This window comes from Canis lupus, chromosome 9, assembly GCF_048164855.1.
Source record: "Canis lupus baileyi chromosome 9, mCanLup2.hap1, whole genome shotgun sequence".
NCBI lineage: Eukaryota > Metazoa > Chordata > Mammalia > Carnivora > Canidae > Canis > Canis lupus.
This window is the reverse complement of record NC_132846.1, coordinates 69,526,345-69,539,436: the sequence shown is the minus strand read 5'-3', so window position 1 is coordinate 69,539,436 and position 13,092 is coordinate 69,526,345. Positions and strand designations below refer to the sequence as shown.

Here is a 13,092-nt window from a genome sequence, read left to right as displayed (position 1 = left end):
ATGATTCTGGTTGGAGAGTTCAACATTCCTCTCCAAGTAATTGTTAAAACAACTACAGAAAATTAGTGAGGATTTAGAAGATTTGGTTAATACTATCAACCGACTTCTCGTAACTGATATTTCTAAAACATTCCATTCAACAATCATAGAATATACATTCTTTTTAAGTGCTCATAAACAGAGATGCCTGTGTGACTCAGTGGTTAAGCATCTGTCTTGGCTCAGGGCATTATCCTGGAGCCCTGGGATCCAGTCCTACATCGGGCTCCCCATAGGGAGCCTGCTTCTCCCTCTGCCTGTGTCTCTGCCTCTCTCTCTGTGTATCTCATGAATAAATAAATTTTAAAAATCTTTACATGCTCATAAACATTCACCAAGATGGACCATATATGAGGTCATAAAACAAGCTTCAATTCATTTGGGTGAATTGAATCATGAAGAGTATTTTCTCTGAACTCATAGAATAAAACTAGAAATCGAGCAGCCCTGGTGGCACAGCAGTTTAGTGCCGCCTGCAGCCTGGGATGTGATCCTGGAGACCCGGGATCGAGTCCCACGTCAGGCTTCCTGCATGGAGCCTGCTTCTCCCTCTGCCTGTGTCTCTGTCTCTCTCTCTCTCTCTCTCTGAATAAATAAATAAAATATTTTAAAAAAACGAATGAGGTTTAAAAAAAATTAAACTAGAAATCAATAACAAAAGGTATTTGGAAATACCATAATATTTAGAAATTGAATAACACACATCTAGATAATCCATGAATCAAAGAAGAAATCACAAGGGAAGTTAGAAAGTGTTTTGAGGGGCATCTGGGTGGCTCAATTGGTTAAGCATCTGCCTTCAGCACAAGTCATGATCCCGGAGTCCTGGGATTGAACCCTACATTGGGCTCCTTTCTCAGTGGGAGTCTGCTTCTCCCTCCACCCCTCCCCCTGCTCCTATGCTCTCTCACTCTGAAATAAATAAAGTCTTAAAAAAAAAAGAAAAAGAAACTGTTTTGAACCAAATGAAAATAAAAGTACAATATATTGAAATATATTGCTAATGTAGTACTTATGAGGAGATGTTCGGCTGTAAGTGCTTATATTAGAAAAGAAACAAGGTCTAAAATCAAGTTTCTAAACTCCCACCTTAAAAAATTTGAACAAGAACAAATTAAACTCAAAATGGAAATAATAAAGAGCAGAAGGAAGGAAAAGAAATCATAAAGGAGGGAAAGGAAATAACAAAGAGCAGAAAGGAAACACTAAAGAGCAGAAATCAATAAAACAGAAAATGGACAAACAATGGAGAAATCCAATAAAACCAAAAACAGGTTCTTTGAAGAGATGAATAAAATTGATAAACCTTTAAGCCTGATTAAGAAAATAAGAGAAAACCCAAATTACTGTCTGCAGGAATGAGAGAGGGTATAGCACCACAGAGCCAGTAGACATGAAAAAGTTAATCAATAAATATTATGGACAACTTTATACCAATAATTTTAACAATTAGATGAAATGGACAAATGCCTTGAAAGACACAAATTACCAAACCCAAGAAAAACAGAAAATTGGAATGGCCATAAGTCACTTAATTAAAACAAAACAAAAGGTGCTTCCTTCAGAGAAAATGCCAGGCCCAGATGGCTCCACCAGTGAGTCCTATCAAACATTCAAGGAAGAAATGACACCACGTCATACAAACTCTTTCAGAAAACAGAGAAAGGGGGACATTCCCAACTCCTCTTTCAAGGTCTATTGATCCAAAACCAGACAAAGGAATTATAAGAAAATAATAAATATAGAAACAAAAATTCTTAGCAGAAGATGAGCAAATTTTATCATGACCGGGAATGCAAGGTTGGTTTAACGCTTGAATATTAACCAATGCAACTCATCACATTAACATATATGGTTCAACTTTTTTCATTGAGCGTCATGAAGTTCTTTGTATATGGTTTTTGGTAGCATGCTTGAAAAATCTTAAACTGTGTCCATATTTGAAATTAAACTTTTAAAAATGATTTTTAGCATCCTGTTAGAGACACCATGGTCGTTCAGCTTTTCTCCTGATCTGGACCGTAAGTTGCATTCTCCCGCTCTCATGCCAAGAACCACCCTGCACATCTGCTGCGTACCCACTGTGAGAAATGAAGCACTGTCATTTATTCCCTGTGAGGATTAAATGGGTTAATATAATGAAATACACAAAGAAGTGCATGTTTAAGTGTCTTTTGCCCCTTTATTAAATAAATATTTGTGTAAATGAATATTTATTAAATAAATCAATGGCTATTTAATCCTCACAATAGCCCAGAGACAGAGGGGTTATGATCCCACCCTGAAGATGAAAGAACCAAGGCTGAGGGAGGTTAGCTAGCTAAATGTGTGTGCACCCCCTGGGCAAAACTCCCAAACAGTGGGTGGTCAGAGAGAAAGATGCCATACGTTTTTGGATCCTTGGGAAACCAGCCCAAACTCTGGTGCCTCTGGGACATTTCCCCACAGTCCCTGGGGTCAAGTTTCATGCCCACAACCCAGGGAAGGGAAGGCCCCTCCCCATGGAATCCACTCTGCTTCCTACCTTGACCGACTCAGGGCTCGTGACGATGACCGAGGTTTTGTGGAAGACGTTGACCCGCACAACGGGGCCATACTTCTTAGCCCTGGAAACCAGAATGACCCAAAGGAAGCTGTCAGCTGTGGGAGAGGTGACTATCATCCTCACTACCCAGCAGGAGGATCAGGGTGTCCCATCCCAGGAGGGGCTTGACATGGTCTCTCTGCTGGGTCACACCCCCCACTGGTCTCAGTTCCCACATCCATAGAAGTAGGGTTGCTACACTCCTCCTTTGCTGGGAACCAAGCGATATCGTGCCTTTGAAAATGCTTTTGCAAGTGTAAAGCACCATTGTCTACACTGACTATGACGGAGTCACACACCCCACCCAGCTTACAGATGAAGAAACTGAGGCTCAGAGTTTCTCATGGCCGGTCTCAGGTCACACCGCTGGTGAAAGGCAGAGTCAGCTGCTTTCTGAACCAGCCTCTCCTACCTCTCCACTCAGGGGAGGAACTTTGGGGGTGGGAGTGACCTGTCCCGAGCGGGGGGAACTGTGTACGCTGACCGGGGGGCGGGGGGGCGGGGGGGTGAGGCATGAGGGCCCTGGGCTGGAGTAAGGGCAACAAACGACAATCAGGACCCACCAATCCAAAAACACATCTTGGAGCACGCGGCCACAAACCTCATCCTTTTTCCAGAAGTAGGGGAGGTGTCCTAGAAGGAAACTAGAAGAAACAGGAAACGTTAAGATCACCAGAAGTCACCATTAAAGAGTGCTCCCTCCCCCCACAGGACTCCGGGAGGTCGGCGTCATTAGGCCCACTTCGCAGATGGGAGGACTGAGGCCCAAGGAGTTGTGGCACTGGCTCCGGGGCACCTGGCGGTTGGAATGCAGGCAGGATGCAAACCCAGGTCTGGCCAGCTCCAGAGCTTTCCATTGAGGGGAGATGGAGAAGGATGAAACCATCTCCCTGGTGCAGAGGCCAGGGGCTGGCACATCCAAAGTGAACAATGGTATTGTGTGCAATTACCTTGACACATCCACGGAACACTCACTACATGCTGGGCACCATTCCACCCCTCTTTCCACCTGAGCCGCCCCCACCACCTGGAGGAAGGTAGTTTGTTAGCCACAGGCAGGGGAGCTGCAGCCAGAGAGGTGGTCATCAGCCCACCATGGCACGGCTAGGACGGGGTCACCCCAAGGTCCTTCTCACCCAGGGATTGTTTAGTCATGCTCAGTCTGCAGTGCAGATGTGTAAGTCTGGTGTGATCACCACAATGTGAACAAGTCTGTCTGGTGTCACCTTGTGGCACATTTTTAAGGTGTTTCCTATCTCCCGTGTGACTTATTCCAGACAAGCTCACTTACTACACCATCTAGAGCGAGTTTTCTGGGTCAGAGACCTCACCTTTCCTGGAGGGAGATAGAGAGCAAATAAACAAATAGGTAAGTAAGTATGAAGTCGGAGAGTGATGGGAGAAAAATCAGGGGGTTAGGTAATCAGAGGTGGAGATAGGACGGGGGTTGTTATTTTCTGCAGGCGGGTCAAGAAATGTCCCTCTAAGAAGGTAACATTTGGGCTGTAATAAGTGAGGGACTTGGCTGCCCAGGTATATAGGGGAAGAGCATTCCAGGCAAAGGGAAGAGCAGGTGCCAAGGTCCTGAGGTAGGAGTGTGCTTGGTAAGTTTGAAGAACAGGGAGAAGGTATTGAGGCTGGAGAGGAGTGTTTGAGGGCGATGTGGCACGGGATGGGGTCCTCAAGGTAGGGGGCAGATCACCAACAGCCTTGTGCACTGTTGTTGAAACTTTTGCTTTGACCTTGAAATGGGGGCCACTGGAGGGTTTTGAGTGGAGCAGAGACAGGGTCTGACGGGTTTCTAAGGGCTCATCTCACGGCTGCTGTGCTGAGAGTATATGGGGCGGGTGGGGGCAGGAATGGAGGCAGGGACACCAGTGAGGGGCTGTGAGAAGGGACAGGGCTCAGACCCGTGCAGGCGAGAACCCGGTTTCCAGTGCGTGTTGTCGGAGGAGCCAAGCGGACTTGCTGTGGGTGTGGGTGTGAGAGCGCTGTCAGGCTGAGCCAAGTCTCCTGGCCTGAGCATTACAAGGATGGATGGGGCTGCCACTTACTAAGGCGAGGAGGCCTGAGAAGGAGCTGGTGGGGGGCAGCAGGCCCCATCATGCCCTTGTCCGTGCGGGCAGTTGGGGTTTTGAGGGCCAGCACTGAGGCTCTGCCTGCAGGAAGGGGGGGCCTGAAGTTCCAGCTCGCCACCCCCCTCCCCAGCAGCCTCCACAGATGACCCTGCGACCTCCACCTGGGTGGGGTCAGCTCCCAGAGCTCCCCGGGGAGGGGGGGTTTGCACCTCTGTTGCTCCCAGAGGTAACCTGCTCTACTGGCTTTCTGACCTGCCAGGCTAGAGATGTGAACGGGACAGTCCTCAGCAGAGAGGCGGCACTCACAGCCCAGCAACTGGATTAGACCACAAGGGGGGGCGAGTGTAGACAGAGAAGAGACCCCAGGACTGAGTCAGGCGGTCAGGCAGCAAAGGGACCACCGGCCAGGGAGACTGAGCCGGAGCCGCTGGGGAGGCCCAAGGAGAGCCAGGGGTGTGGAGTGGGGAGCCTGCGGAGAGAGCGGGACAGGGGAGGGGCTGGCACTACCCCACGCTGCCCTGGGCCCGGGCAAGAGCAGGACGGAAGCGCTACCCTGGGCGCAGCTCCCGGGAGGTCACTCGGCCAAAGCAGGGTGGGCGGAGAGGTGGGTGCCAGAGCCCCAGGGGGTGGCAGGCCCAAGAGAGGGAAGGAAGGATGGGGCCCAAAGATAGACAGGCTTGGGGTGGGTGCTGAGGGGGTGCAGAGACAGGGGGTGGCATTTGGAGGGAATGGGAAGGGAAGAGATGGATTTTTGTGTGTGTGTTTTTTTTGTTGTTTTTGTTTTACAACATGTTATATAAAAATCAGAATGATGCAGGAGACAAGGAAAACTGATGGCACAGGAGGGGGGCCTGGCTGGGGCCAGGGTTGCTGAACCAAGGGGACGGCTCCCCGTGGCCAGAAGCACTGAGGTCCCCGTGGGAAGGGCGCGTGGGCCCCGGGAAGGGATGGGGGTAGCTGGCGGTGGCGGCACAGCCCTGGAAGGAAGTTCTCTCAGGCTGCTCCATTTACTCAGGGAAGTAGGAGGCAAGAAGAAAGGCTGGGAGTGGGGATCGAGGGGGAGGTGGCAGGAACTGAAGAGAAGCAAGAAACACTTCAAGAGTGGGCGGCAAATGCACGAGGAAGGAAGTGCAGGGCGGCTGCCGGGCAGCTGAAGCCCACGGGGGTGAGCGGCCCTGAACTTCCGCTGCTCCACCAGTCCCACACGACTGGCTGTATTTCCAGAATAATCTGGTATCCAGGGTCACTCCCTACAGCTGCCCGTTGGGGGAGAATGTTCTTTTGGGGACCACCTGAGTGAGAACAGGATCTAGGCGTTCCTCACTGTCCCAGGCCTGTCTGGGAGCCTCCGCCGTAAGCACGGGGGCCCACGGCCACCTGGGGGAGAAGGTGAGTGACACCCCAAGAGGGCCAAGGGGACAGAGGAGTGTGGGGTCCCACTGCCGGGCACGGATGGAAACTAAAACCTCTTCCCTCCGACCCCTGCAGGGGGCGCTGGGGAGCCAAAGGCCGGGCAGGAAGACCAGGTGTTGGAAATAGGTAAGGGATGCAGAATTCCCAGGAGGTGGAACCTGGGATGGGGCTGGGGGCGGACAGAGGCAGGCCCCTGCTGGCAGGCTGAGCATGACAGGGCTGCCCCCGGGAGACAGAGGCGGGTGAGAATCCTCCGCCCTGCCGGGTCCGTGGCACATGCAGTTTCCCATAACACTGTGGTTGGCACAGCGGCAATCCAAGGTTTCCTGAGGGCAAAGTCTTGGATCGTAAAGAAGCAGAGGTCACCTGGAGGGTCCACTGTGAGGCCAGCCCCAAGGATGAAGGGAGCCCACACAGTGGCTTGGGGGGGGGGACACCTCCAGGAGTGAGGGTGAGTGGCCATGACTGTGCCCCATGCCAGTGGGAGGGGTGGTGAGTGCTCAGCTGGGCACCCAAGGTTGGGTGCGCCACCCAACAGAGCCAGTAAGGGGTGGGGTCTCCACCATCGCCAGGAGCCAAAGGGCCATTTGTTGAACGGGCCCCACCTGGGGCAGTTTGGCAAGTGGGAACGGGAGTAGGGAACCAGTGCCACCCAAGAGTCGCACTTGAAAAACTTATTCTGCAATAAATAAAAACTGGAAGAGAGAGACGCTCTCTTGACAACTTTCTGTTGTCAAGTTTACATTCATCCCACGCTGCCAGGAGAGTGGGGGCTGATGAGGAAGCTGAGAGCAGTGACAGGGAAATGAAGAAATCACAAGTGTTTGTGTGGGACCCAAAGGTGGGGTCTGAGTTTTCAGCCGCTACACGGATGGTTGCAGTAGGATGTTGTGTGTGGGGAACTCCAGGAGGGTATCCTGGAGGAGAGGGCATCCTGGTGACACCTGCTGGATAAGGAGGAAGATGGGTAGGGGTGGGGAGAGCACAGCAGCTGCTCCTTGTAAGGCAGAGGGATCCTTGCCTGAAAGTTGGCAAAGCCTGGAAGCAACCAAGGGGCAAACGTTACTACCAGAGACCCGATATGTACACTTCTTGCCAACCATGGTGTTGCCAATCACGGTTTGAGGATCCAGGCTTTGGATACCAAAGCATGAGCTAGAAGAGGCTCCAGAACTTTCATTTAGCACAGGTTTATATGTGACCACCAAACAACTGTTAATCCCAAATCTTTTTGCATATGCATCGTTCAGTTCACCTCCTTAGAATAAAGAGCCCAACTATAATTACGTTTAATTATATAATTAGTATTATATAATTAACCTCCTCCCATTCTCCCACCCACCCACACGCACCTGTAGGTCACACGTCGCTTCTGCAGTGTAGGACTCAGGGGAGAAATCGGGTATAAGAGGGAAGAAATACAGACACATACTACTACAAGGATGAACCTTGAAATCATGATGCTGAGTGAAAAAAGCCAGCCACAAAAAGGCCACAGATTGTATGATTCCATTTATGTGTAACATCCAGACAAATCTAGAAAACAGATTAGTGGTTGCCTAGGGCTGGGGGGTGAGGGGTGGGGGGGAGGTGAGGCGTGACAACTAACGGGTGCTGGGTTTCTGTTTGGGGGATGAAAATGTTCTGGAACCAGTGGTTAAGAATGATATACTCTGTCACTATACCAAAAAGTACTCATTGGACCCTTTAAGAGGGTAAATTTTATGGCATAATTTCATTTTAAAAATGCAATTTAAGGGATCCCTGGGTGGCGCAGCGGTTTGGCGCCTGCCTTTGGCCCAGGGCGCGATCCTGGAGACCCGGGATCGAATCCCACATTGGGCTCCCTGCATGGAGCCTGCTTCTCCCTCTGCCTGTGTCTCTGCCTCTCTCTCTCTCTCTGTGAGACTATCATAAATAAAAAAAAAATGCAATTTAAAAAATGATAAAGGCGAGGGGCAGAAAGGGGCTTGATTTAAGGTTCTGCCTTCTTGAGACAAAGAGACCTATTAGACCAGATCTGCAGTGCTTGAAGCACTTGGGTTTACGAGAAGACCAAGTCACGGTGAGACCTAGCCGAACAAGCACAAAGCTCATTCAATCCCAAGCTGTCGATGGCTGGTTTGCAAAGTTGGAAGGGTGACAGTGTACCTAACAGAACTGGTAGGCGACTTCCACCATCCACTTTGAATCACTGTTTATCGAGTATCTACTATGCCTGTACCAGCTGCTGCCGCTGCTGTGCCAGATGTCAGGGACAAAGCAGTGAACAAGACAGACACAGGCCTATGGGAGAGACAGACACTTAACAAAAGGTTGCACAAATAATTACCCAACTCTTACAATGACATAGAGTTCACAAAATGAACATGATATATTCGGGCACGGAAGCAGGTGGGAACCTCCCTGAGGAGTTAGCATGGAAGCCTCGCCTGGAAGGTGAGGGGAAGAACCATCTAGGTGGCATGGAAGACAGAGCTGCTAAGCATGGGGAAAGGAAGACCCCAAGGTGGGCGAGGGCACCTGGGAAGACAGAGGGCCAGCAGGGGGGAACAATCGCCTCCCTGTATCACCAGCCACAGAGATCTTTCCCAAAACCACCAAACAGGGATTCAGGCTTCCGATGCCAGGTCATCTGGCTTGTGCTGGAGGTGGGCACCTTCCAGAAGGTTCATGTCCTGAGGTTTTAAAAAGCGTGTCTACTACCATTGTTTATTCATTCATTCAACAAATATTTATTGAGCGTCTGCAATGTGCCAGGTGCTGGGGATACACGAGCGAACACACAGCATCCCTGCCCTCCCGGGGCTCACATTCTAAAGGGGGAGACAGACACAGTCAACAAGTGAACAGACAGTCAACAAGTGAACAGAAGGTAACTTCAGGGGTGATGGCCCCTTAAGGAGTTGCGGGCTAGGTGGGCTTTACACAGGGTGGACAGGGAAGAGCACGACCCTGGAGCTGCAGGAGGGGGGTTGCAGTGAGCAAGCAAGGGAGGGGGGTGATGAGAACAGTACAGAGTGGGGTTCTGAGAACTCAGCAGGGGCCTTGCTGGCCACAGAACGGACTTAATCTAGAATTTAGATTTCCTTCTCAAGTGATGGAAAGCTTTTGGAGCAGAGAAATGACACATTTGATTTAAGCTTCAGAAAGGTCATTTGATTTAAGCTTCAGAAAGGTAAGCTTCTGGTTGGGGGGTGGGGGAGGCAACGCTAGGTGGGGGTAGGGGACAAGGATGGATGGAAGTGCTAAGCAGAAGACAAAAAGGGTACATATACCAGGACAGAAATACAAAGGGGAATGTGACCAAAGGAAAGTGTGTTCCGATCCAGGTGGAGTGACCCCGTTCCAAGTCCCAAAGTTAAGAGCGCCCACTTCAGAGCCAAGGCGGACCCCGGGCTGAAATCTAGGCTTACCGACTGTGTGACCTTGGGCAGGTGACTTTGCCTCTGCGCGCCTCAGTCTCCTCGTCTGAACGATGGGGTAACAATAGCGCCTACCTAACAGGGCTGTCGCTGCCATCACGTTTGTGGGGCCCAGCAGAGCGCGGTGGGCGCCGAGCAGCTGCTGCGGCTGTGAGTAATTTGTTACTAAGAATAGTTAGCGCCCCTCTCCCGGCCGCCGCCTCCCAGCGGCCACGCGCAACCGCGAGGCTGGACCCCCGGCCCCACGCCGGCTTGGACGCGCCCCCCGGCCCCCTCTCGAGCGCCCCATCCAGGCCCCCGCCCCCACCCCCCGCTCACCTGGGCCGCGGCGGCCCGGGGATGTGCTCGTAGCGGCTGCGAGCGCGGTGCACGAAGGTGCAGCAGAGGCCGAAGGCGACCAGGACGGCGCTGCCGAGCAGCAGCAGCAGCCCGGGGCTCATGGCTCCCGGGCAGGCCAGGCCAGGGTCGGGGCCGGGCACCGAGGGGGCGGGAGGCCGGAGCCGACTCAGCTGTCAGCGCCGCGCGCCGCCTCGGCCCCAGGCCCGGCGCGACCCAGCACCGCCCACTCCCGCTCGGCTCCGCCCCCGCCGGCCCGACCCCGCCCAGGGCGCTCCGGCCCCGCCAACCGCGTCTCCGCCTCCGCCTCCAGCTCCCGGGCCCCGCCCCCGGCCCCGCCCCCGGCCCCGCCCCGCTCCGGCCCAGGCCCCGCCCAGAGCACGGGATTTCCGCCAATCACGACGCCGCTTCTGGCTCAGACCCCCCGGGCCCCGCCCTCTCCCCGCCTCCCCAGGCCCCGCCTCCCTAGGCCCCGCCCCCGGCCCCTCCAGCTCCGCTCCCACGGCGGCTCCGCCCAGAACGCGTTGTCCTTGGCAACCCCGATTCCTCCGCGCTTCCTGCCCCGGCGGCGGTGTTGGGTCCCGCTGGCTGGTTCCGCTCTCTCGGGCGCCTGCAAATAACGGCTCTCTCCGGTGCTAGGCCCCTTCCCGGGAACCCCATCCCAGCCTCCAGGCCTCCGACTGTTCCCACACCCTCTCTCGAACCCCCAACCCCCAAAGCTCGTGCCCCCTGCCTGGCCGGTCCCCGCGGCGCCCACGGGGCAGGTGGCGAGGACCCCGGGGACGCAGGGAGGTGGTGTCTGCAAATGAGGAGCGCACAGCTGGACCAGGGTCTGCCCTCCCGGCGTCTGGGCGCCTCCAGAACCTCCCAGACCCAGGAACAGCCGGGTCGGAGGCGTCGACCCAGGTCCAAAGGAGCCGCAGGTGGGGCCCGTGCAAATCTGGGTGCGCAAGGTGGCCCTGGAGGGAAGGCGACACATGTGCCCGCGGGGACCATAGGGTATCTGTGAAGTACTAGCCGAGCCTTCCGTTTATGTAACCCGCTTCTCCCCACCCGTCCGGGTGTGACAGAGCAAGCCCAGCTCTGCACTCCCAGTTCTCACCCCTCCACTGGGGAGGCCACCCAGACTGGGAGCAGCGGATGGGAAGGGCCGAGTGTGCACACTCCTGGTACCGGTAAAGCTCCAACGGGCTGGGAAGGAGGCGCCCAAAGACTGAGGCTGCCGGGTGCCTGGGAAGGGGACATGCCCCTACCCCATTCGTGGGCCGGTCCCGGAGAGGTTTGGGGGGCTGGGAAACAGAGGTCTGTGTACCTCTTTCCCCAAGGCAGCCAGGGACGGTCCTCCCGTCAGGGCCATGACTGTGAGGGTTCTGTGCCCTGCAGGGTGATGGGGAGCACCACACTTTAGCAGCTGGACCTAGGGACGCCTGGGTGGTTCAGTGGTGGAGCGTCTGCCTTTGGCTCAGGGCGTGATCCGGGGTCCCGCATGGGGCTCCCCACTTGGAGCCTGCTTCTCCCTCTGCCTGTGTCTGTGCCTCTCTCTGTGTCGCTCATGAATAAATAAAATCTTAAAACAACAACAAAAGCTGGACCCAGAGAATTTCTGTCCCTGGACCCCCACAACCCGGGCGTCCATCCTTCCCACCCAGCCCACCCACCTCAGGGAGCTGGACACCACTAGTCTGGGGCTCAGAGGCATTGGCTTGCCGTGGTGCCTGCCCCCATGTGGCGGTAAGAAGCAGCCACTGGCTGGCCCTGCTTAGAGAGGGTGGGTGGGGGTGGGCAGGTTAGAGAGCCCCTGCTGGGCTGTGAAAGCTCCAGGAGCTGGGGGCAATCTGGACGAAGGACCCCCAACCATTGTTTTTTTGAGGACAGGGCCAGATCCTAAACTGCTCTGGGCACAGGCTGGGGTCTCACACGAGGCGGGCATGGGGAAGCCTCAGGGTACTTCCGTGAGCCTGAGCCTGTCCAACTAGAGCGAAGGAGAGGAATGGGCCTTAACATTCTCTGGTGCATCACTCAACACCGGTAACCTGTAGCTCAATGCGACCATGGCCCCACTGGCATTTCTGCCCACAGGACACCCCTGTCGCTGACTGGGGCGAGTCAACAGTATCTCCTCCTCATGTATCAAGTCTACTGCTGTCCCACTGCCACCTCATCTGATTCTCCAGCTCTCCTGTGATCAGGTGGGGAGTGATGAGAGAGAGGGCACCCCAAGGCTGGGGTGGGTCTCCGCGCCCTTCGCCTGGGCAGGCAGCACTACAAGCCGCCAGCAGAGGGAGCTGCCTGGAAGCACGTGGCCAACCACCTGGCCCTTCGCAGGAAAGGTCTAGACTCCAGGGTCCTCAATGTGGTAGCCACTGGCCACAGGTGCCAGTCCAGCCACTTGAAACATGGCTAGTCCAAGCTGAGATGTTGTGTGTGTGTAGAACAGACGCTGGATTACACTAATTGGATATAAAAATGTTTTTAAAATCTCATTAATGTCTGTATATTAACTGATAAAATGATAATTGTCAAATATGCTGGGTTAAAGAAAATATCTTATTAAAATTCATTTCACCCTGATTTCGTGTTACATTTTTAGCACGGCTACTAGAGAATTTAAAGTGACTGATGTGGCTCTGATGATCGGACGGCACTAGTTGGGAGTGGTTCTCAAAGTGTGGCCCCTAGGTCGACAGCATTAGCATCACTCGGTGTCACAATGCAAATTCTCAGCCCCGCTGAGATCTACTGAGTCAAAAACTCTGATAGGCCCCCAGCGACTGGTATGTGAACCAGCCCTACGAGTGTTTCTGCTCAAGTTTGGAAACACCGGGCAAGAAGTGGTCCCCCAGCAGGAATCGCTGAGCGGGATCGCGGGCTCTGAAGGCTTCCCGCTCTGAAGGCAGGCTCTGGAGTAGCTGCCCTCGCTTGAGTGGTGCAAAGCTGCCTCCCATCGGAATGTGGGACCAAGGCCCCGGCCTGGGTCCGGCTTGTTGGAGGCGTTCAGGTAAACAGGGGATAAACGAGGCCCCGTCGGTGACCCGGAGTGTCATTACCCGAGGCTGACACCATGGATGCAGTCCTGGGTGCTACGCCACACCTGGGACATCCCTGCCCCATTTGGGCTCCAAGGATTCAAAAACTGAGCTGTGTGACACCGGGTGGAGGCGGCCCCTCTCTGGGCCAGGTTCTGAGAGACCACTCTAACTGCTGACTGGAAGCCCGA

General features: G+C 54.0%; 1 protein-coding gene and 1 long non-coding RNA gene across 2 annotated transcripts in view; one reads left to right on the top strand and one right to left on the bottom strand.

Moving 5' to 3' along the window:
• The window catches only part of CYP46A1 (cytochrome P450 family 46 subfamily A member 1), a 28,508-nt gene extending 18,418 nt beyond the window's left edge, over positions 1-10,090 (bottom strand). Inside the window, exons 1-3 of the mRNA XM_072839904.1 lie at positions 9,858-10,090; positions 3,187-3,267; positions 2,564-2,645 (exon numbers count right to left, since the gene is read on the bottom strand). Of these exons, the coding sequence (XP_072696005.1) occupies positions 2,564-2,645; positions 3,187-3,267; positions 9,858-9,979 (285 nt within the window). The 5' untranslated portion in view covers positions 9,980-10,090. The remainder of the gene's footprint in view (positions 1-2,563; positions 2,646-3,186; positions 3,268-9,857) is intronic.
• Positions 8,863-12,435, top strand: LOC140640465 (uncharacterized). Its single transcript, XR_012037185.1, has 3 exons — positions 8,863-8,989; positions 9,447-9,689; positions 11,955-12,435. It is a non-coding gene; the product is annotated as an uncharacterized lncRNA (long non-coding RNA).
• The last annotated feature ends 657 nt before the right edge of the window (positions 12,436-13,092 follow it).